This window comes from Schistocerca nitens, chromosome 8 (genome assembly GCF_023898315.1).
Source record: "Schistocerca nitens isolate TAMUIC-IGC-003100 chromosome 8, iqSchNite1.1, whole genome shotgun sequence".
Taxonomy (NCBI): Eukaryota; Metazoa; Arthropoda; class Insecta; order Orthoptera; family Acrididae; genus Schistocerca; species Schistocerca nitens.
In genome coordinates this window covers 470,089,837-470,116,133 of record NC_064621.1, presented here as the reverse complement: position 1 = coordinate 470,116,133, position 26,297 = coordinate 470,089,837, and the positions used below count along the sequence as shown (strand labels likewise).

The following is a 26,297-nucleotide window of genomic DNA, read 5'->3' as shown; positions in this document are numbered from 1 at the left end:
GATATACTTTTTGTCTTGGAAATGTTTCACAATTTTCTTCTCCAGTCTTCAGTTCTCTCTTAATATGACCCAACCAGCTCTCTCTGGGTCTTCCTATTGGTCTTTCCCCTAGCACATTTCTATCCAAGTATTGTTTAGGCAGACAATTATCCTTTGCCCTCTTCACATGTCCAAACTACTTGTGCCGTGCAGTACTTTGTCTCTCTGTCACTGACAGATCCACTTGCATCTTTTCTCTGATGTCTTAATTCCTAATTTTGTCTCTTCTAGTTTTCTGCAAGGCTGACTGCAGAAACTTCATTTCTGATTTCTCGTGTTTCTTAATCATAGTACCTGATATATTTTCATTTTCCATTTTCCTCTCATTGTTTCCTGCCTTTATCCAGACTTTTAGATGATTAATCTACCTTGCCCCTGAAAAGTATTTTCTGCACCCTTTCCTCTTAATGAAATAACTTTTTTCCAATTTTTTCAAGGTGGTAATTATTATTATACCAGTGGTTGCTGTCAGTTGTCAAATAAAAAATTTGTCCGTCAATGTCACTCTGGACAATATATAGCTAGTCTGTGGTGTACACGACATGTCAAGAAGGGTGGGGAGGTGCCTTGGAAAAGTTTTAATGAGTACTTCTCTGTTGCACATACAATTATTTTTCATTTGTGGCAGTTCTTTTTTCTGTTCATAGTATCAGTGGGCACAGGATTGCACAGGGTTGACTAGCAAGGAGAGCTGGATTTGTCTTTGGACTGAAGACCACAAAAACACAGTGTCAGTACTTATTTTCCTCTAATTCTTTACCACTAATGCAATGTAAAGATTTTACACAATATAAAAATGTAAATACAAAGTGCACAAAAAATTTTATAATTCTTTTGTAACTGTACTGTAATGGAAAATGTTTTTTGAGTATTACTTGAGAACATCATCAAAAGATATCCAGAAAACACCATCAGAGGCTCCAAGAGGCATTAGCATCTCTCTCAGGTGAGGAGTCCAGATAGGAGAATCATCAGACCAGTCACCTTTCCATGAATAGTGGCCCCATGGATTGCGCAAACGAAGTAGTCTGTTGCCTTGTACATCACAAACATCCAGAACAGAATAGGCATGCCTGTAGATACAAAAGGAAATAAGTTATTTAAAAAGACAAAAGGCAGTATACACATAAGGATACAACTTTTTTTTATATTTGTATTACAAACTAATCAAAAATGCTTTTTTAAATTCTTCTTTCCCCTCAGTATGAATAAGTTTCTTTCTTTGGCTCTTACTTGCAACCCTATCGGATAGTGTCTCAATTTTTAAACTGCTCAATTTCTTTTTTATTTTTGTAAAAGAAAGAGACTAATAGTCTTACATAAAGTGATTTGTTTCTCTAACTTTGGTGTGTTTTTTGTGCTTGGTTTACACTTCAGATAAAATGAAAGAGAGGATTGCTGTGTTAGAATGTTAGTGCTCCTTTAACAAAAGCACATGGAATAGTTGTACTTGCCACTTGACTGGTGCCTTGTACTGGACATTGGAGTGACAGTTGAGTATAATACGGCACAACATTAAATATCAGTGCTTTGGATTGTGACTGACTTCAGACACTTCACCTTCAAAATATTGTAGTTACTGCACTGTTCGCATGCTACTTTGTCAAGACAGTATTGTGAGTCCCTTCATTTGCAGTAAACTACAGCTGCTGGAGGCAATTGCCTGGGCAGGAATGCTCTTATGACAGGAGTAACAATCGATTCGTTGATTCTCCTGGATTTTAACAGTGGATAGACAGATCACAGTGCAGCAAATCATTTGCCAGTTCATTGTCAAGCAGCTAACAGCGAACAACCAACCGTCCAGAGCCACCTTCTCCCTATGGGAAAGTCATTGCTAAACACAAATACCTGTGCTCACATGTCACAGGACACAGAGTTTAGCATAGATGTCTGTTTAAGGAGTTGGGCATTTTGAATATTGCTTCACATTGTATTTATTCCCTCATGATGTCTGGTTGTAAATAATTCACTACAGTTTCAAAAGGAACAATGATGTATATAATTACCATACAAAAAGGAAAAATAACACTCATTACTCTACATTAAGGTTATCTTTAGCACAAAAAGGGGTGCACAATGCTGCAACAAAAATTTTTGATCACTTACCCAAAGACATAAAATGTCTGACAGACACAAAAATAAAATTTGAAAAAACAAACTGAGAAAGTTTCTCTCTGTGGAATAAAAGGTGGTGAGTATGACATACCAACTGACAACACCTGAAATGTTCAGAATGTAATGACATGTACAAATTAATTTGTGATGTCAGTATAAAATTACTCATTCCACATCGTTACAATCTATCATGTGAAATGATCCATGGAACATAAAACTAACTAAACAGGAATGATGCCTTTGGGTATTCTGAGCATGAAAAAGGAGTCAGCTGGACCTATGAGTAATGGTGCACATTGGTAGGTACTCTTGGAGCTATTTTCATTCGGTGGATATCAGCACAGTGTCCACCTACATATCTAAGTGATAAGTATGCTTAACTGCTATGAAGAGCAACCAACTTCAATCCTCAGTGCTGCCAGGGGTTTTTAGTTAGTTAGAAGACTGTAAGAGGCTGCTCTCAGCCTTGAGGTGCCTGTTAAGGAGTTACTTGAGTGAGAAGTAGCAGCTCAAAGGTCTGGGAAACTCACAAAGGCCAGGGGAACAGTGTGCTGACCACAAGCCCCTCCATACCACATCTGAATAACACCACTGACAGAGAGTGGTGCAGTGTCTGGTTGGTACTGCTAGCTCATCACATGGAGCTTGTTATGTTTTCTGAGGATGAAATTGGGCTACTGATGCTTTCTTCGCTGTGGAAAGAATATAGCAATTTATAGTCAAATTGGTGTAAGACAATCTCTGACAGTTGCAGTGGGCTAGGAACAACAGCTTTTTGCACCTAACTCAACCAATCATGTAACTCTATTTTGTAAACATCTCTATGGCAATGCCTCAATGTTGTCATAGCTATATAGATGACTCTTGTTTTCACCTGCAGCTGTCAGTGCTACACAGCAGAAAGCTGACAACAGCCTCTTAAGTCTACTTGACTGTATGTCTGACCAAATGCACCAGTTTGTTTGCTGACAGCACCTGCATGCAACCTATACCCTTGGCAAGACAATCCAGCACATCCTCATTCATGTATTGAATGTGAATAGTTTGAGGGGCACTTCAAAGGCATGAAGATGATTGTATGACCTCCCCAATCATCTGACCTCAATTCTGCTGAATATATCTGGGATGTCATCAACAAATCTCGTGTCCTTCTTCCTGAGATATGGGCTCTGTTTGAACAATCATGGATTGTGATAGCTCTCCATCACTTTTGGTGCCTTTTGGAATCCATGCCATGATCAATCATGCCATCTGCCATCTCAAGGGAAAAAAGAAGATGCCACAGTACTAAGTAGATGTCCCTAATTCAGTTGTTCATAGGTGCTTAGGTATGTAGGTGGACACTTTGCTGATATCCACCGAATGAAAATAGCTCCAAGATTACCTACCAATGTGCACCATTACAGTGCACCATTACAGTGGTGCACCCTGGGCAACGTGATTTTTTATCACGGCTAAATAGTCTACAAATCTGGCTGCTGGACCTGTGAGGATTTCCCAGCTTTACAGAATCAGCACAGACATGAACGCGAATACCTGAAACAACGGTTCCTCTCAGAACCCGTTGACCAAGGACATTGGAGATGTCCTGAAAATCCTACAACTCAACGTAGAAGGAATGAGTAGAGCTAAATCTGGCTACCTAATTAAAGTCCTGGACAACCATTCAGTGGATACTGTCTTGCTCCAAGAAACACAATGCGCCGATGAAAAGCAGTTGAAAAATAGATGCAAACTTCCAGGCTATTCCCTTGCTGCAGCAACTTACCACGCTAACTATGGCACTGCCACCTACTTTAAAAACAACACTGACCAGGTCCACGATACAAAAACACACACTGACCCAAGCGCCTACGTCATAAGAACAAAAATTGCTGATATTGAAGTCATCAACCTCCACAAACCCCCAACTCAGTCATGGAATGACTCTGCTATTTCCAACATACAACATCCTACAGTGATAATGGGTGATTTCAACAGCCACAGTACCCAGTGGGGATATAACAACACCAATGAGGATGGGAAGGGAGTAATGAAATGGGCGGACATAGAAGACGTCTTCTTGATCCATGACCTAAAGGATAAAGGAACTTTCCACTCGGCTAGATGGAAAAGAGACTACAACCCCGATCTGTGCTTTGTTTCCAGAGATGCCAAAAAGCTACCATTACGCTGCAATAAACAGATCTTGCCTGATTTTCCTCGTAGCCAGCACAGGCCCGTCCTGCTACATGTCGGTATACAGATTCCAATAGTGAGATCTACACCTAAACCTCGATGGAATTTTGGCAAAGCCAACTGGGAAGCCTTTACCACCGAAATGGACCACAACATCCAATGGATCCCACCCGCATCGAAGAACTACAACCGCTTTGTGGGATTACTCCTAGCCATTGCCAAAAAACACATTCCCAGAGGCTACAGGAAAACTTATATTCCCGGCTGGAGCCAAGAATGCATAGACCTATATAATTCATATTCGCAAAACAACGATCCTGAAATTGCGGACGAGCTTCTCCAATGCCTGGACTCAGCAAGACGAGAAAAGTGGCACACTCTCATGAAAAATATGGACTTCAAGCACTCCAGCAAGAAAGCCTGGTGCCTTCTTAAAAACCTAGGTGAAAGCTCCATTAAAACCTGTATGGGTGGCAACATACACCCCAAAGAGGTAGCAAACAGAATAGTTAACCTTACGAGAAAAACACCACGCAGAAACAAGGATAAGACTATGAAAGTAAAGAAAGAACTGAGAACCAAGCTCCGACAATCCACACCCGACAACAATTTCTCAAAAACCTTTACCATCCTAGAGATCACAGAAGCACTGAAAGAAATGAAAATGGGTAAAGCGGCTGGTTTAGATGAGGTCTACCCTGAGTTCTTACGGCACCTAGGACCTCAAGCTCTACTGTGGCTAACTCAGTTTTACAATGACATCCAACGATCGGAAACACTACCACCACTATTTAAACAAACCAAGATCGTCGCCATTCTTAAGCCTGGCAAAGATGGAAAGCTCCCAGAGGGCTATAGACCTATAGTTCTTGTAAGTGTATGCTACAAACTATTGGAGAGACTTATTCTCAACAGAATAAAACCCATTGCTGAGAATTTCATTCCTATTGAACAAGCTGGATTTAGACCCGGTCGGAGCTGCTGTGATCAAGTATTATCTCTTACCACACATATTGAGAGTGGATTTCAAAGGAAGAAAAAGACAGTCGCCGTGTTCATAGATCTATCGTCAGCATATGACACAGTGTGGAGGGAGGCAATGATTCTTAAACTCCAACGCATTATTCCTTGCAAGAAAACGGCTACCCTAATCAACAATATGCTTTCAAATAGATTTTTTGAAGTACATCTAGATGGAGAGATAAGCAAGAAATATAGGTTAAATGATGGCCTGCCCCAAGGATCCGTGCTAGCTCCATTACTTTTTAATATATATACATCAGACCTACCAGAGACATCTTCTAAGAAGTTTATCTATGCAGACGATATTGCTCTCACATATCAACATCAAGACTTCCACAATTCCGAAAGAATCATTGAGGAAGACCTTATCAAAATGGATGAATATTTCGAAACATGGAGGCTCAGACCTAATACTTCTAAAACCCAAGTCTCCTGTTTCCACCTCAACAACAGACAGGCAAACTATGCACCCCACGTAGAGTTCAGAGGCCAGCTGCTTAACTACAATCCCCTCCCAAAGTATCTGGGAATTACATTGGACTGATCTCTGACGTACAAGGAGCACTTATACAAATGCGCATCAAAAATCAAAACCAGAAATAATGTCCTACACGAACTCACTGGAAGTAGCTGGGGAGCAAGCGCCACAGTTCTCAGAACATCTGCTCTTGCACTAGTATATTCGGTGGCTGAATACTGCACTCCGGTCTGGCTAAACAGCACTCATACAGCAACGGTGGACACCCAGCTAAACGACACCATGAGGCTCATCTCAGGCACTATTAAACCGACGCCCCATCAATGGCTCCCAGTACTGGCTAACATAGCCCCACCTCATCTAAGGCGAAGATCTGCACTGAAAAGGGAATGGCAAAAGTGCGCTAACAACCGCGACCTACCCTTACACAAAGACTGCAAGAATCCCAGCCACAGGCTCAAGTCCCGTAAGCCATCATGGAGATTATGGCAACAGCTGATCGAGGACAATTATGATATCGATGAAGCCTGGCATCGGGAATGGGATATGTCTAACCCTGATCACCTTAACTTAGTCTCGGACCCAACCGTACGGCCCGAGGGCTTCGGTCTTCCCAGAAAATTTTGGACAACTTTAAATCGTATCCGAACAGGCTATGGTAGATGTAATTACTGGAAGCACAAATGGGGACAGACTGACTCACCCAACTGCGACTGTGGGAATCCACAAACTCTACATCATATCGCAATGGACTGCCCTACGAGGAGATTCCCTGGCACAATGCAGGAGCTGCACTTCCTGGAGGGAGATGCTTTTGGCTGGCTGAGGGACTTGGACATACAACCATAAGTCTGGTCTACTCTTCTCCTTCTGAAAAACCTATTACTAGATACTATTACTATAATTTCTATGTATTTTTGTGTATTTTGTGTTTTACTTCCTTTTTTGGATCTAATAATTGTTTGTTGCCTGTAACATTGACCATTCATTGTTTTTATACGTTGTTTGTGTTACTACTTACTTACTGCTGTATTCTATTAGCCATACGAAATATATATATATACCTGCACATACCTTATGGTAAAGCAGGAAGTAATTGTACCATGTATCAGACAACAAGTTGAATGTAAAAAATTATTGCAGTTTGAAAAATTATACTTTTTTAAGTTTTTTATCTGAATTCCAGTTTGCACTTCATATGAAAAAGATATCACATTACTCAATAAAAACTGACCAATAATTTTACAATTTAATGGCTTTCATCCAAACCAAGCACTCAGTTCACCTTGTTGCCTGTCAGAAATTTTACTATTTTATGCACTATAGAACTTATGCGGTTAAGTTTTCATGAGGTTTTTATGTGTAAATGATTTGTCTGTTTACCGTTTGTGCAGTCCATTCACCAATTACATTGTGTACTGTCTTTTTGATGTTCGCCATTATTTTCTGTGAAAACTACTAATGTATTCATGTAAATATGAAGCTCCTAGCAAGAGATAAACAGCATCTACCTAATATAACAGAGGAAGCAGCAGCTTAATCAAAGGAACTGTTTTCCAGCTAATCTTTAGGTTACATTTAGTTTGGGGAAATCACAGATAGTACTACACAGTATAGTGATAGTTTGCTGTTAATACAGTTCACACATTAAGTCCGTAAGATTTACTTCACTTCTGTCAATGTATACTTAGACTCTTTTCATATTCATATAAGTTCTCCTCCTTAACGGGCTGTACAGAGTACGGTGAATGAATGAACTGTGTTTATTAAAATCTTAGTCTCAGAGCAGAATAACATAAAGATGCACATTTTTGGATGGTTTAATGTGAGCAGGAATTAGAGAATGGCATAAATTTTATTCATATGTTGTTTTTAAAAAACAGTTGTTGGCAACAAATGTGTACATTTGTCTCTCGACCAAAAAAAAAAAAAAACACTTTCAATTTTACACATAAAAAGGGTACCATGTATGACATAATACTATACATTTAGTCCATTTGCAAGCAAGTACCAAACCTGTTTTATTGTGAAATTCAGCTCATTCTGCTTGTTCATAAAATGCACAAGACGGTACTGTCAAAATGATGCAACGTTTCTTGAAATCTAGAAGGTATCTGATACAGTTTTGCACTTTTGCCAAGTGGACAAAATATGAACTTGCAGAGAAATGGACCAGCTTTATGACTGGAATGAAGACTTCTTAGGAAATACAACTCGACAGGTCATTATTACCATGAGAAATAATGTGTTACAGAGCCATATGTGCAAGTGTGGATGAAAAAGTAATGCCTCTCATGTAATAAAAAATTAATGATTAACATATAAGGTGGGATTAGTAAAGTTTCCAACTCAACACTACCATTCAGCACAGTCAACATGCATTTGTACACATTTCTGCCATCGATGAACCGAGAGATCAAATTCAAATTCAGTTTGGTAAAATTCAGGATTTTGCTTCTGGACCCATGATTTAAAAGCTGTTTTAACTTTATCCATGGAGTAATAACATGGAGATGCTGTAATGGGCATCAGCAATGTGTGGTGGTGTGTGAAGAAGTTTGGTAATGGAGAAATGGATACTGCAGGTACGCATGCTGTAGCCTGACAATATCTGTCACAGATATCAATTGAGGACATGCTGATGAAGCGATTGAAGGAGACAGACATGTTTGAGTTCACAGTCAACAGTGAAACGTATGTAACCACATTTAAGTAAGTTAGAACAGCAGTAAGAAAGTGATACCACTAAAAGACATTCATGCCATCATGCTTCATCACAATTATTCAGTCCCCCATGTCATTTTTCGCAGACCAAGTAATTGCAAAAATGGGTTGGTCAATGGTGCCTCGTGCACCCTACAGCCATGATTTGCCCCCATCTGACTTCTATCTGTTTGGAACTATGAAAGACAACTCATGTGGTTCGATATTCAATGACTTGGTTGAGATTAAAACAGCTGTCTTGGCTCATCAGCATATTTTTTAAACATATGGCCTCCCATACAACTAATAAAAACCTTGGTCATATGCCTACTGACATACACGACCCAACATCTCTTCTGTACTTGTATATTGTCTCTCTGTCCATTGATCATGTGTGTCATTTACTCTGTTTATCAGTCAATCTTAGTAGTTATTTATGAGTTTATAGTCTTATCCATTTTTCAGATACTTCTAGTGGAAAGTGCACTGATTTTTTTTTTTTAAAGAAACTTCAAATTTTAGCATTTGCTACTTTAAGTGACTTATCATTGTACCCCTTCTTCTAATTGATATTTCAGATATGTGGTGGCTATCTCCCTATTCTAAAACATTTATTCATTCTCACCAATCTATTATAACCTGTGCCAGCTACCTGGGACGGAGGCCTTTGCGCTGATATTCTTCCTCATCGACTTTCATATTTCCACCACCACATGAGGCTCCCATGAGGAAGCGAGCCTGCCGTGAGCTCAACAACTGTGCCCATATTAGGTCACGGTCCAGCTCATCTTCTGATGGTAATGACGATGGCTGGAGGGGAACACTTTCACATGGAGCACCTACGAACAGCAAGAAGGAGAAGATTTTAGTTAATTTTAGGCACAAGTATGATTAAAAGGGCATAATTTAATCAGAAGTTCTGTCTGTATTTACCTGTAAGTGTTGCCAGGCCTTCAATAGCTCGACCCGAAACCAGTGCTTCATAACAACCATGAATTTTAGCAACAGACTTCTCTATTAATGGTACCCATAGCTGTTTTCTTTTGGCCTAGAAAAACAACACTGTACATTAGCATACATTCTAAAATGCATGGTTACTATCACCAAAAATCTAAGCACACACAATAGAGAATAGTGAAATGATAATGTGATTGCCATGTTCTTCAATTTGCAGTATGTGTTCATGGGATTAGAGTATTAAATTAGTTTCCTGGCAGATTTAAACAGTGTGTCATATTGGGAAGACATACTGGAACCTTGTTATTCATGATCAGTCCTCTAAGCAACTGATATGCCCAGGCACAAAATATTTATTCTGTAAATAACATCTAGGCTATAATTATGACAGTCTCAATGGTACTATTTTTACCAGGGCAGCTGGTCTAGCAACATATACAGCAGAGCTTCTGTGAAGTTTGGAAAGCAAGAGAGAGACAAAAAGATTCAGCCTGGGAATATGAAATGGATTTAAAATACTTTCATAATCATTGCAACACCAATAACATTTGTTTAATGATTCCTCCCCCCCCCCCCCCCCCAAACACACACACACACACACACACACACACACACACACACACACACACACACACACACACACACACACACACACACACACTACAAAAAGAAAAAATATATACCATCAAGTACATAACTGTGAAAAAACAAATGGTCAAGTATTACACATACAAATAATTACTCAGTTTGTAGGAGGCAAAGTTCTTGAGCCATTATAAACAGCCTCTGTTGCAGATTTCGGCAGTGAATGACTTTCAAAAACTCAGCTTTTAAGAATATGTCAGACTTTTTTTATACAACAATATATATTCTTCTGTGAGTAAAGGTTTAGAGATAATCACAGAATTATGCTACAGAATATTCGAGTGTTATTCCTGATGACTAGTAAAGTATGATCTGTGAAATTTGTTTGGTAGCACTGCAAGAAATTTCAGACTCACATTATATAAATTTTGTTTTGTAATATTTTATAAATCTGATTTTGAAGTTGAATGTTCTTACTGCAAATAGTGAAAATACTAAACAAATCTTGAGAGAGGCATTTTTAAATGATATAAGAAAGATTATTACATCTTCCAATATTTTTTGTCAACAGAGTTTATTAAATTGTCTTGATCTATCTTGGACAAAATTGCTACAACTTTGAACCACTGTGAGTTAAGTTGCTCAAATAAGTCTAGTTTGCTGTCCCATCACATGACCATATCTCCTTTCAGTGATTTCTGCAGGCCTTTCTGAAGGTCTTATCTTTTTCAAAAGTTGTGACAGCCAACAAGAATTTATTTATCTCTGTACATCACTCTTCTTATCATTGACAACTCCTCAAGTTGTGGACGTAAAAAAACATAGTATTGAAGAGGCACACTGAGCATCAAAGTCTCTTATACTGATGATGTGCTGCTACTCATACAATGTTTGGACCTCTGTCAGCAACAAACTCTATGGTTTGCACAATGCTTTTTAAATTGAATGGCCATAATATCTTTATCTGTTGACATTTGATATTTTCTCCAGTTTTTTACTCTCACTCTTGATATCTTCAACCTGAAGTTTTGCTCCTTCACTGTTAATGTAATGTGCAGTCACTCCCACATAGTGTATTTTCCTTAGACTGGCTGTTAGTGACCCCCTACATAACTGAAAACATTCCTCACCTCTCTAGAAACAGCTTCATGCAAATAATCAGTGGTTTCCTTCGTATTTCTCAAACTTGTGGTTGGATGAGGTAACTGTTTGTTCGCAATCAAGCACTTACCTGGTTCCACACATCAGTAAGGAACTAAGGAACTGTGCACTCTTGAGAAATATATTTTCATATGCAACTTCCAATGGTAAAATGTCTTTGCTGACAAGATCAAGGTGTTCCCCCCCCCCCCCCCCCCCCCTCTCTCTCTCTCTCTCTCTCTCTCTCTCTCTGCGCAGCTACCTTCAAATTTGGTGGCACTTCAAAAAATTTACATCTCTCTTAGTATTTAAAAGAATAATTATACTACTGTTGTCCAGCCTTGCATACTTATTTTAAAAAATTTGAAGCCCTAGTTTTGTGTGCAGTGAAAGAATAACTATTTTTACATTCAATAAAACATTGATATTTTGATTTTTTAATTGTCAACAAATACATAAGAAAATATCTTACAAAGTGACAGTTTCAATTTGGCTTCTCACAATAATGTGAAATCACTTTCATTCACCTTACATGAAATGATGTTCGTAGTGTTCATTTGATTAAAACACTCCCACTAATGTTTACTGCGATGCATTCATGACATGGTCACTGTCAATACACAGTGTTAACTGAAGGCAGCAGAAACTTGTTAACTCGCACTTCTTAGGTGGCCAGTTGCCAGGGTTGTCATCCGGAACATGCTTCACAGACGGTACGAAAAATACAGTCACAGTAGTGCATGGACACTATGTGCAGGTCCCTTGGGTACAGCTAAAGTCTTCATAACCAGTTGGTAAGCAAGAAACAGACTTCCATTTTACCTTGGGCCACTGTTTTCAAGTTTTTTCCTAAAGTTACAACCGAGTTGCAGTTCATCTCGTTCACTGACTGCAGGCAAAACAATTTGATGAAAAGGGCGTGATAAAATTGATACTGCCCTTTAATTTTTAACTACAAAGCAATTATTATTGGAGATGTCCACAGATAACATGCAGTTATGTGCAACAGTGCATGCTTTATCTGCAGTGTAACAATTATTGCAGATATCCACTTCGGCTCAGACCCCTAGCTGTGGAACAGTGATAGGACCCCATCTTTATGGCAAATGAACTGCTGTTTCTTTTCATCTGCTGGGATTAACCATTGTTACAACCTTCTAAAGTTGTTAATAAACAGCACAAAACACATTTACTTTTGAATCATACCATTCCTTATCTCAGATTCTATCATTTCATAACTACCTCTACAGACTTTTCCTTATAAATGAGTTCTTTTAAGCACATAGACCTCCACAGTGAAGCCAACTTGAACAACAACATTTTGGGAACTCATCTACATATTTCTGTGTAATAAACTGAGAACTATAAATCCAAAATTCTCACCGGCATGTAGTACTCCTCTTCACATGACTAATTTGCTGGCTCCTGAAGACTGTCTTTCCTATGCAGTGTGTACAAAATGGACTGTCATTTCATTTTCCAATGTCACTAAATCAGTTTCCTGACTCTCGTGTTACTGTTTTCTGCATAAAGGCATCAGTGCTCTCTTTTGTCAGTTGTTTATTCAGTTGCACCTTCATTTTGTGGAGCTATCTCAATGATGGCTGTGCAGTGCTTATTGGTCTTGGACCACTAGTAGCCAGATGTTGGCAGCTCATAGCCATCCTCCTTGTTCCATAGAAATGTTGCTCCACCACTCGCAATGATTTTTCTCTCATGCCATTACCCTCTTTGACAGTGATCATAAATTTTTCAAACAAGTTCTGTCTCTTTACAGGATAATTAGAATGTAGCTCGTGTATCAGTTTCGATTTGTAGATGGTCCACAGAAATTACTTGCATAATTTCTTGAAGAAGCACATGTTAACCAAACTACTGAACAGTTGCAATGGTCAAAAACTTTAGTGTGACTGTGGCACCATGCAAAAGTAAATTAATTACTTGCATAATTGATTAATGGAAAATCTCATATAAAGATGTGAAACAAATACTAACAAAGAGATAGAGGGGCTGGCCAGTACTTACCTCAGCTCAGTACAGCCGATAGATAACACAAAACAGAACAGAAAATTTACATTCATAGCTTTTGGAACTTTGTTCCTTCATCAGGGAGGAGAGAGGGGGAAAAAGGGAAGAAGGGAAAGTGGATTCAGTTACTCACAATCCAGGTTATGAAGCAACAGGGAAAGGTAAACAGGGAGGGTAGCAAGGATGGAGGCATGGTTGTCAGAGGGAAGCCAAAGATATTCTACTGTTAAGTACTGTGCCAGCTTCAAACCAAAGAGGATGCATACAAAAGTAAAGAGGTATATAGTATAAAGATAAACACACCTATGTAGGATGAAAAGATGTGTGAATGGCTAAAGAGGAGAGGGAAAAAGAACAAGACTGAAGAGTAAATGGGAGTGAGGTTGGTTACCGTAGGTTCAGTGCAGGGGGATGGCGGGATGAAAGGATGTGTTGGAGTGCAAGTTCCCATCTCCGCAGTTCCAAGGGACTGGTGTTGGGTGGGAGAAGCCAAATGGCACGTACGTTGTAGCAGGTTCCCAGGTCCCTAGAATTATGCTGGACGGCATTCTCCGCTACTGGGTATTGGACATCTCCTAAGCAGACAGTTCGTCTGTGCCCGTTCATGTGCTCAGCCAGTTTAGTTGTCGTCATACCGATGTAAAAGGCTGTGCAGTGCAGGCATGTCAGCTAATAAATGACATGTGTTGTTTCACATGTGGCCCTGCCTTATATAGTGTATGTTTTACCAGTAGCGGGGCTGGAGTAGGTGGTTGTGGGGGGATGCATGGGGCAGATTTTGCAGCGGGGTCGGTTACAGGGGTAGGAACCGCTGGGTAGAGAAGGTGGTCTGGGAACATTGTAGGGTTTGACAAGGATGTTACGGAGGTTAGGAAGGCGACGAAAGGCAACTCTGGGTGGTGTGGGGAGAATATTGTCAAGGGATGATCTCATTTCAGGGCTTGACTTGAGAAAGTCATATCCCTGGCAGAGTAATTTGTTGATGTATTCGAGGCCAGGATAATATTGGGTGACAAGGGGGATGCTTCTGTGTGGTCTGGGGGTAGGAACATTGTTGTTGGATGGGGAGGAAAGTAATTGCTCAGGAGATCTGTTTGTGGACAAGGTCTGCAGGATAGTTGCGGGAGAGGAAAGTATTGGTCAGGCTATTGGTGTAATTGTTGAGGGATTCGTCACTGGAGCAGATACGTTTGCCACGAATACCTAGGCTGTAGGGAAGGGAGCGTTTGATGTGGAATGGATTACAGCTATCAAAGTGAAGGTACTGTTGATTGTTTGTGGGTTTGATGTGGACAGAGGTGTGGATGTGAGCTTCAACAAGCTGAAGGTCAACATCCAGGAAGGTGGCTTGGGTTTTGGAGAAGGACCAGGTGAAATTCAGACTAGAAAAGGAGTTGAGGTTATGGAGTAAATTAAGGAGTGTTTCTTCACCATGATTCCAGACCACAAAGATGTCATCTATAAACCTATACCAGGCCAGGGGAAGCAGCTGTTGGGTCTTCAGGAAAGCCTCCTCCATGCGGCCCATGAAGAGGTTGGCATAGGACGGAGCCATCCTGGTTCCCATGGCCGTTCCCCTGATTTGTTTGTAGGTCTGGCCTTCAAAAGTGAAGTAATTATGGATGAGGATGAAGTTGGTAAGTGTGATAAGGAACAAGGCTTTTGGAAGATCTTTGGGTGGGCGTTGGGAGAGGTAGTGTTCAAGAGCAGAGAGACCATGGGTATGTGGGATGTTTGTGTAAAGCGATGTCGCATCTATGGTGACAAGAAAGGTTTCAGGTGGAGGGGAGTGGGAATTTATTTGAGGCGTTCTAGGAAGTGGTTTGTGTCTTTGATGTAGGATGGTAGTCTGCAGGTGATAGGTTGGAGGTGTTGGTCTACCAGAGCTGAGATACGTTCTGTTGGGGCCTTGAAGCCTGCCACAATTGGATGGCCAGGATGGTTCTCTTTGTGGATTTTGGGTAATAGGTAGAAGGTAGGGATATGTGGCTCGGGTGGAGTGAGTAGGTCTATGGAAGCTGTTGTGAGGCCTTGTGAGGGACCTTGGATTATTAGGATTTTCTGCAGCTCAGTCTGTATGAAGGGAATGGGATCCTGGGTAACAGCTTTATAGGTTGAGGTGTCGGAGAGTTGACACAGTCCTTCTGGTCAAGTACCACAGTTGTGGAGCCTTTATCCGCCGGGAGGATGACAATAGATCGGTCTGTTTTCAGCTCCTTAATGGCACAAGATTCAGCTGGGGTGATGTTGGGGGTTGTCGGGATGTTCTTCAAGAAGGACTGGGAGGCAATACTGGATGTGACATTTCCGGAATTCCTCACATCCAGTGTTGCCTCCAAGTCCTTCTTGAAGGACAGCCCGACATCCCCCAACATCACCCCAGCTGAAACCTGTGCCATTAAGGAGCTGAAAACAGACCGATCTATTGTCATCCTCCCGGCGGATAAAGGCTCCACAACTGTGGTACTTGACCAGAAGGACTGTGTCAACTCTCCGACACCTCAACCTACAAAGCTGTTACCCAGGATCCCATTCCCTCCATCCAGACTGAGCTGCAGAAAATCCTAATAATCCAAGGTCCCTCACAAGGCCTCACAACAGCTTCCATAGACCTACTCACTCCACCTGAGCCACATATCCCTACCTTCTACCTATTACCCAAAATCCACAAAGAGAACCATCCTGGCCATCCAATTGTGGCAGGCTTCAAGGCCCCAACAGAACGTATCTCAGCTCTGGTAGACCAACATCTCCAACCTATCACCTGCAGACTACCATCCTACATCAAAGACACAAACCACTTCCTAGAACGCCTCAAATAAATTCCCACTCCCCTCCCGCCTGAAACCTTTCTTGTCACCATAGATGCTACATCCCTTTACACAAACATCCCACATACCCATGGTCTCTCTGCTCTTGAACACTACCTCTCCCAGCGCCCACCCAAAGATCTTCCAAAAGCCTTGTTCCTTATCACACTTACCAACTTCATCCTTATCCATAATTACTTCACTTTTGAAGGCCAGACCTACAAACAAATCAGGGGAACAGCCATGGGAACCAGGATGGCTCCGTCCTATGCCAACCTCTTCATGGGCCGCATGGAGGAGGCTTTCCTGAAGACCCAACAGCTGCTTCCCCTGGCCTGGTATAGGTTTATAGATGACATCTTTGTGGTCTGGACTCATGGTGAAGAAACACTCCTTAATTTACTCCATAACCTCAACTCCTTTTCTAGTCTGAATTTCACCTGGTCCTTCTCCAAAACCCAAGCCACCTTCCTGGATGTTGACCTTCAGCTTGTTGAAGCTCACATCCACACCTCTGTCAACATCAAACCCACAAACAATCAACAGTACCTTCACTCTGATAGCTGCCATCCATTCCACATCAAACGCTCCCTTCCCTACAGCCTAGGTATTCGTGGCAAACGTATCTGCTCCAGTGACGAATCCCTCAACAATTACACCAATAACCTGACCAATGCTTTCCTCTCCCGCAACTATCCTGCAGATCTTGTCCACAAACAGATCTCCTGAGCAAATACATTCCTCCCCATCCAACAACAATGTTCCTACCCCCAGACCACACAGAAGCATCCCCCTTGTCACCCAATATTATCCTGGCCTCGAATACATCAACAAATTACTCCGCCAGGGATATGACTTTCTCAAGTCAAGCCCTGAAATGAGATCATCCCTTGACAATATTCTCCCCACACCACCCAGAGTTGCCTTTCGTCGCCTTCCTAACCTCCGTAACATCCTTGTCAAACCCTACAATGTTCCCAGACCACCTTCTCTACCCAGTGGTTCCTACCCCTGTAACCGACCCCGCTGCAAAATCTGCCCCATGCATCCCCCCCACAACCACCTACTCCAGCCCCGCTACTGGTAAAACATACACTATATAAGGCAGGGCCACATGTGAAACAACACATGTCATTTATTAGCTGACATGCCTGCACTGCACAGCCTTTTACATTGGTATGATGACAACTAAACTGGCTGAGCGCATGAACAGGCACAGACGAACTGTCTGCCTAGGAGATGTCCAATACCCAGTAGCGGAGAATGCCGTCCAGCATAATTCTAGGGACCTGGGAACCTGCTACAACGTACGTGCCATTTGGCTTCTCCCACCCAACACCAGTCCCTCGGAACTGCGGAGATGGGAACTTGCACTCCAACACATCCTTTCATCCCGCCATCCCCCTGCACTGAACCTACGGTAACCAACCTCACTCCCTTTTACTCTTCAGTCTTGTTCTTTTTCCCTCTCCTCTTTAGCCATTCACACATCTTTTCATCCTACATAGGTGTGTTTATCTTTATACTATATACCTCTTTACTTTTGTATGCATCCTCTTTGGTTTGAAGCTGGCACAGTACTTAACAATAGAATATCTTTGGCTTCCCTCTGACAACCATGCCTCCATCCTTGCAACCCTCCCCGTTTACCTTTCCCTGTTGCTTCATAACCTGGATTGTGAGTAACTGAATCCACTTTCCCTTCTTCCCTTTTTCCCCCTCTCTCCTCCCTGATGAAGGAACAAAGTTCCAAAAGCTATGAATGTAAATTTTCTGTTCTGTTTTGTGTTATCTATCGGCTGTACTGAGCTGAGGTAAGTACTGGCCAGCCCCTCTATCTCTTTGTTAGAATTTACTTACATAATTCATTGTTGTTGATTTGGTAATTGTAACTGTTGGCTGTCCTTCACAGTGATCTGAGAAGGCTCCGCTGAAAACCTTCATGACTTAAGGCTAATTTCATCTGTATCTCACTAACAATTGTACCTTCCCCAAGGAGAAGGTGACTTCTCTGCCACAAAATTGTTCATACCACCTCCAAACACACAGGAGGAGCAAACACCCATATTTATATCTAAAAATGTGTCCGACTAACTGTACCGGTTAGTATGCATTCTACATCTACATCCACATGCATACTCCAAGCCACTGTAAGGCACATGGCAAGGGCACCATAGACCCCTACTAGACATTTCCTCTCTTGTACCACACACAAATAGAATGAGGGGAAAATGACAGGCTTTAAGCCTCTGTACAAGCTCTAATATCTCTCATCTTACACTCATGTTCCTTTTACGAAATGTATGTTGATGGCAGTAGAATGTTCTGCAGTTATCTCAAATGCTGGTTTTCTAAACTTCCCCAATAGTGCCTTGGGAAAATAATGTCATCTTCCTTCATGAGGCAGTTCCATAATAGTTGCAAGCACATCAAACCTACTGCTAATAAATCTAGCAGCATGCCTCTGAATTACTTTGATGCCTTCCCCTAATCTGAACTGGTGGGGACACCAAACACTCAAGCAGCACTCGTGAATGGATTGCACTAGTGTTCTACACTCCTGGAAATTGAAATAAGAACACCGTGAATTCATTGTCCCAGGAAGGGGAAACTTTATTGACACATTCCTGGGGTCAGATACATCATATGATCACACTGACAGAACCACAGGCACATAGACACAGGCAACAGAGCATGCACAATGTCGGCACTAGTACAGTGTATATCCACCTTTCGCAGCAATGCAGGCTGCTATTCTCCCATGGAGATGATCGTAGAGATGCTGGATGTAGTCCTGTGGAACGGCTTGCCATGCCATTTCCACCTGGCGCCTCAGTTGGACCAGCGTTTGTGCTGGACGTGCAGACCGCGTGAGACGACGCTTCATCCAGTCCCAAACATGCTCAATGGGGGACAGATCCGGAGATATTGCTGGCCAGGGTAGTTGACTTACACCTTCTAGAGCACATTGGGTGGCACGGGATACATGTGGACGTGCATTGTCCTGTTGGAACAGCAAGTTCCCTTGCCGGTCTAGGAATGGTAGAACGATGGGTTCGATGACGGTTTGGATGTACTGTGCACTATTCAGTGTCCCCTCGACGATCACCAGTGGTGTACGGCCAGTGTAGGAGATCGCTCCCCCACCATGATACCGGGTGTTGGCCCTGTGTGCCTCGGTCGTATGCAGTCCTGATTGTGGCGCTCACCTGCACGGCGCCAAACACGCATACGACCATCATTGGCACCAAGGCAGAAGCGACTCTCATCGCTGAAGACGACACGTCTCCATTCGTCCCTCCATTCACGCCTGTCGCGACACCACTGGAGGCGGGCTGCACGATGTTGGGGCGTGAGCGGAAGACGGCCTAACGGTGTGCGGGACCGTAGCCCAGCTTCATGGAGACTGTTGCGAACGGTCCTCGCCGATACCCCAGGAGCAATAGTGTCCCTAATTTGCTGGGAAGTGGAGGTGTGGTCCCCTACGGCACTGCGTAGGATCCTACGGTCTTGGCGTGCATCCGTGCGTCGCTGCGGTCCGGTCCCAGGTCGGCGGGCACGTGCAGCTTCCGCCGACCACTGGCGACAACATCGATGTACTGTGGAGACCTCACGCCCCACGTGTTGAGCAATTCGGCGGTACGTCCACCCAGCCTCCCCATGCCCACTATACGCCCTCGCTCAAAGTCCGTCAACTGCACATACGGTTCACGTCCACGCTGTCGCGGCATGCTACCAGTGTTAAAGACTGCGATGGAGCTCCGTATGCCACGGCAAACTGGCTGACACTGACGGCGGCGGTGCACAAATGCTGCGCAGCTAGCGCCATTCGACGGCCAACACCATGGTTCCTGGTGTGTCCGCTGTGCCGTGCGTGTGATCATTGCTTGTACAGCCCTCTCGCAGTGTCCGGAGCAAGTATGGTGGGTCTGACACACCGGTGTCAATGTGTTCTTTTTTCCATTTCCAGGAGTGTATATGCCATTCCTATATGGATGAGCCACACTTTCCCTACATTCTGCCAATAAAACGAGGGTGACTGTTCCACTTTCCTTACTACAAACTTGATGTGCTCACTCCATTTCATATTGTTTTGCAACATTTTACCTAGATATTTAATGAATGGGATTGTAACCCATCATAGGCTGCTACCCAGCTAACTGACAGTTTATATGCTATATATAAATTATTTTTAGATTAGACAACTCTCCATTAAGTCCAGGTAATGATAGCTGTGAAATATTAGTATGAGATCAAAATAAAATCCTGCCACAGATGAGAGTAATAAAATCTATTGATCAACTGCTGAAGCATTTGCAACAAATTGTCAGAGTTCAAAATGTGGTAATTTTACTGCCATCACTAATTCTTGGGTGAACTCTGGAAAATAGTAGCTCAGCAACAGTAATTGAAGGACCCATAAGGAGCCAGCTGATGCCAAGGCATCAGTATGGAGGTCAAGCACAGTGCTGTTTATGCACTTGAGGCAGGCCGAGCTGAGCACTGTAATCCTGCCAACAAATAGAAATATGGGGCTCTTGCATAGGCCAAGTAGTTTCTGCAAAGTCAGGCCTTTGATTCGTTATTCTGCATATGGCTAGAAGCATTGTGTTGACCATAAATAAGCTTTTAAACTGTTTAAATAACCATCTTATTTTAGCAGAGATATTTGCAATCTGGCAGTACCAGGACTATACCAGATGCCAAATTGATATGCAGTCAGCAGCCGCCAGAAGGCGGGCCTCTGCCATCACTGGTCAATCTTGTAGAACCAAGTCCTCCTTCCAGAACTTAGTGCCTTTCTACTGGTGAGCCACCTACAGGGTTGCTTCAGCAGCAGCCAGACTCCTACCCTGGAGAGCATTAAATTGTGACCAGGTACAGCCGCTTACCCTCCTACTCTGGTGCAGGTGTTCTGGCACCATGCACCACCACTCGAGGGGGTGACTTCCATGCCCAGAGGCTATCATCCCCTGCTATTTTGGCAATAACTGTAGTCATCCATGAGCAGCTATACCATGCCTAACTGGGGCACATACCGCTGAGAACACCCCTTTGGTGTCAACATTCCTGGTCGCAGACATGATAGCTGGCTACTGGACCTCCAGCTGGCCACTGCAGTGCACCACAAGCGATCTATGCCATGCGCTAAAGAGGGCATGGCTGCTGTGCTGCAGCACTACAAGTAAAGTAGCATGAAATCTCGATAAAATGTTTGAGTTCTGATGTTCCCTGAGCTCCCAATGGCCTGCACCTCCATCACGACCCACCACTGCAACCCAACCCTGTGCAGTAGTGGCTTTTCACCCCAAGTCACTTAATAATAAACAGTGGAACACATGTAATACTCAGCACAGAAAGACTGCTAAAATCATAGCTTGGCAGCAGTGAGACTTCTGGGGTAAAATCTAAGTGTATATTGAAAGGGCAGGGTTACTGGAAATGGAGGTGGTGTATTTGTTATGGCAGACACAGAAATCAAATGTGCTGAGACAGGAACTGAAGACGTACCTGAGATTGTTTGGACCAGATTCAATATGAAGGGTGGGCATAAACTTATAATTGGACATATCTATCAACCATCAGACTCACTCTCAGATGCAACCATAAATGATAGAGAAAACTTCAGCTCACCAATGCATGTATTCCTGAAACACACTGTCATCAATGAGAGAAGTTATAATCATCCATTACATGAGATAATTACAGTAGTGTAAAAGTAGGATGTGACAAGATATTTTACAAAACAATACTAAATGATTTCTCTGAAACCTACTTACAACAGATAGTTTGGAAACTCACTCACAATGGAAATATGTTATGTCTAATGGCAACAAACATGCCTGACTTCTGTGAAGATGTCTTCATTTACACTTGCATTGTTACCATGAGGCAGTTGCAGCAACAGTGATTATCAAAGAGCGAAGGGGAAAGAAAACCATTAAGAAGATTTAATGTTCAGGAGACTATATAAATATGCAGTAGTGTTACATCTCAGGAAGGAACTCTAAACATTAGCACTGGGAAGGAGCACATACAAGAAGTGTGTAGTTGACGAAGCACTACACACACACAAACACACACACACACACACACACACACACACACACACACACACAACAGAACAGTTTGTGACAGGAAGAACCCTCATATTATACTGTCTATATAAAGAAACAGTAACTACTGCACGACAAGTGGGGGTAAACAAAGCATAGGGTTACAGATAGAGAAATGTTGAATGAAATGTGTCTGGTTGTCTAAAGGGCAATGCATGAATATGTGAAGCCTTCAACAATTGTTGGAGCAGAATCTTATTGAGAAAGACCTGTCACAATACCTGGAGAAATTTGGCTGCATGTTAAGGCTTTCAGCAGAACTACAGTCAGTGTCCACACTCATGGATAACACTTGAACTGAAACTGAGAGTAGCAAAACAAAAGCAGGTATGTTGAATTTTCTTTTTAAATTATCTTTTACAGAGAAGTATCCAGGAGTACAGCCACAATTAGATTATACCACCACTGCAAAGATAAGTGATTAAATGTCAGTGGCACTGAGAAGTAGGTGACATTGTTAATATTGAAAAGGTCAATACTACAGAAGGCCCCAGGGCCTTATGGAATCCCAGTCAGATTATATACAGTATCCACAGTAGTTGGCCCCTCTTAACAATAATAAACCCTAGATCCCTCAAACAAAAAATTGTGCCCAATAGCTGAGAGAAAGCACAGTTCACACTTATCTACAAGAAGGATAGCAGAAATGAGCCACAAAACTACCATTGAATATCTTTGACACTGATCTGCTGTAGAGTCTTAGAACAAATTCTGAGCTCATATGTAATGAGATAGCTGGAACAGAATGACTTCAGCATGGATTCCAAACTCAACTCACAATTTTGTCTTGTCACATCCCAAAAGCCATGGATCAAGGCAGTCACATGGGTGCAGTATTTCTCAAGCCCTTAAAAACATTTGACTCAGTACCACACTAATGCTTACTACCAAAAGCACAACATAAGGAGTAACAAATGTAATTTTATAACACTGAAACTTTTTGCAGGTATGACAAAGGGTAAAGGACAGAGTCCTCAAAAGATGTAGAAATAACTTACGGTGTGACCCAGAGACGTTACTGAAACTCATGCTCTTCGATTTGCGCATTAATAACCTGGCAGACAATATTAACTGAAACCTCAGACTTTTGGCACATGATGCAGTTATCTATAAGGAAGTATTGTTTTAAAAAGCTGCATAAATATTCAGTCACATCTCGATAAGATTTTAAAGTGGTGTAATGACAGATAACATGCTTTAAATGATCATAAATGTAAAATTATGCACTTTAAAAACAAAACAAAAAGTTTCAAGGCACAGTATTAAATGAAGGATAGACTAGAGTCTCCTATTTATCAGTCCCTTAGGAACCATGAAAACTAAGTTAGACAAACTAATCGCAAAAAAATATTTAAGCGGTCATTCTGGGCAGAAACCCTAATACATAGTACAGTGGAAAATATCTTCTGGCACTCACTTCACATTGGTTTGCAGAGTATGGACATAGATGTGAAAACATACACAAATAGAAGAGCAACAACACTATACCACAATTTGACACAAATGCACCACAATGTTGCTCTATATTAACTAGTCACAGCAATCATGTACTGAATATAACATGAAGGATTTGATGCCATGACAAAAGAAATCAATGTCTTTTCTCAGTGCCAGTGTAAGACAGCTGTCTACAGATGGTCATAGTTGAAAAATAGACAGCCATGAAATGTTCCTTCATGTTTCTGAGCATATAAAAATCACATAGCAATGAGTCAAACTCTATGGTGGATATTGCCACATTTCCAGGTTCAAAACATAGAGCAAAAAGCCTTTTCTGAGTGTGACTTGGGAGGTATAAAGGATGACAATGTCTTTACCTAACTTCCCACAGCTCTTATTGTGGTTCTCTGCATGATGTAGCATTAGTGGTTGCTATTTTTAACATAAAACGTGTACACAACTTGGAAACAGTCTTTGAATTGAATTATTTGAAATGAGTATGCGTCGAGAAAATAGCAAAAATAGTTAATTTACCAATTCAAGGGTGCCATTTATTGTTTGATTCTAATGTTTGTGACATACAAGTGAATACCATGTTCTACTCTTACTTATTTCACTTCAGCTTAACAACTGAAAACAACTAACTGTTTCCGTTGTGAAATGTATGTCCACATTATTTATAAACCGTTTTTACTCTTATGAGATATACCTTAACTATTATCACGCCAATTGTTATAATACCATGGGCTAGATTAAATTAAAACATTTATTTTATTCACCAAAAGTGCGACAAACACCGTTAACATCAGATACAGTATTCATTTTTCAGCAACATTTGAATTTATCAAGAGACTTCCTGTATCATTAATTCAGATGTTTATAATGAATATTAATATGCAACAATACTGTTTACACAATTACTTTTGCAGTTAAAATAGCACTTTGACAGCAAACATTACATTTTACATTATTTTGCTACTCTACTTCTAAGTTTGCTGATTATATTAAGAAAATAAATGCAACCTGAGAATAAACCAGATGTCCTCGCTTATCACAGGGCAGAAGGTCATCAACAAGCACTGTAGTCCACTTTCCATCTTTACACAGACGCACTTGATATGCTCCCTGCTTGCAGAATTCTCTAGTTACCATCACTTTCTTCACAAGATCCTCTCTCTCTGCCAGTACAGCAAGTGCACTCAGCAACCAGCAATTACCAAGCACACCTACAAGTAAAAAAAATCATCAATAATGGTTTGGCTAAGTGAAGACAGTTTATGTTTCTTTATCAAACAGCCTGCTCATACTGGTGAAAAGCTTTTTCTCTATGAGAGAAACACTGAGGCCCATATTTCCATAGCTATGTTAGGAGAGATTTAAAAGTTGGGGGATTAAGTACTGACAGAAATGGACTTATGAACACAGACTAGGAATTTACCTGTATGTTCTGCATTTGGTATACAAGAAGATAGTGAAGCTATATGCAATGATTAAAATGCATATTTAACTAATTAATGTTACAATGTTGTGAAGTCAAATAACCTGTAATATAGCAAATAATGTGCCATTAATATGTTTAATACCTTTTTTTTTTGGAACTGTATCTCATGCTCACTATACACTTTGGTGGTCAGTTCCAAATCTCTCTCACTTTTCATATTTTCATTCACTAATTTCATATGGCATAATATTCTGGGGCAACTTTTCATGCAGGAAGAAAATGTTCATTACAAAAAAGTATGTACATATCTACACTTTACAGGAACTGATTGTAAGGAATAAAAGTATTCTCCTTTTATATAATTCTGTAAAAATAAAAGAAGTTGGTTTGTATTGGAAAAACCAGGGTTGGCCACATTGAAGATAAATTAAAATATAAAAGCCACCATCATACAGCTCACTCACTATCTACTTTGCTGCCCCCACATCACACCTGCATTGTACAGATTCTTACTAGAAACCAATTGGAAACAAGCCACCAGATATATAAATTATCTTTGTAAACAGGTGTCATAGTTATTGTCAAACATAAGAGAAACAATTTACTGAAAAAGATGTGCAGAGTGAATTCTTGCTACATTCATGTAAAGCAAAATCCATATTACTGATAACTGACTGTACCTTGTGATATATCAGATGGCAGAGGGGTACGAAACACAACCCATTTCTTGAGATCGCCATCTGTGCTTATCTCATGTGGCCTTGACCACTGCACCACATGATTGTCTTTGGTCTCTGCAGGATTGTAATACAGAGATTTTGGAGCAGGAGGAAATGAGTCATCTACAAAAGGCTCCTTATGCTGGAAATAAAACAAAATCATTTAAAATTCCACATTTTATGAGTTTTTCTATTGATATTAATAGACTGTTACAACATCCTTTCTCTTTCCTGGTAACCAAAAGCACTTTCTCTAAACCAAAGAACATTTTTCTTCATTATATACCTAACAGTAAGAATCTAAGGATGGATCAGGATAGTAGTTGTTGTGGTCTTCAGTCTTGAGACTGCTTTGATGCAGCTCTCCGTGCTACTCTATCCTGTGCAAGCTTCTTCATCTCCCAGTACCTACTGCAGCCTACATCCTTCTGAATCTGCTTAGTGTATTCATCTCTTGGTCTCCCTCTACGATTTTTACCCTCCACGCTGCCCTCCAATACTAAATTGGTGATCCCTCGATAT

At 41.3% G+C, this 26,297-nt stretch overlaps 1 protein-coding gene across 1 annotated transcript in view; it reads right to left on the bottom strand.

The window, feature by feature from the left end:
- LOC126199294 (calpain-D-like) overlaps window positions 1-26,297 on the bottom strand; it is a 113,822-nt gene that overhangs the window by 60,543 nt on the left and 26,982 nt on the right. Inside the window, exons 5-9 of the mRNA XM_049936119.1 lie at window positions 25,737-25,917; window positions 24,639-24,841; window positions 9,473-9,587; window positions 9,192-9,378; window positions 915-1,112 (exon numbers count right to left, since the gene is read on the bottom strand). Of these exons, the coding sequence (XP_049792076.1) occupies window positions 915-1,112; window positions 9,192-9,378; window positions 9,473-9,587; window positions 24,639-24,841; window positions 25,737-25,917 (884 nt within the window). The remainder of the gene's footprint in view (window positions 1-914; window positions 1,113-9,191; window positions 9,379-9,472; window positions 9,588-24,638; window positions 24,842-25,736; window positions 25,918-26,297) is intronic.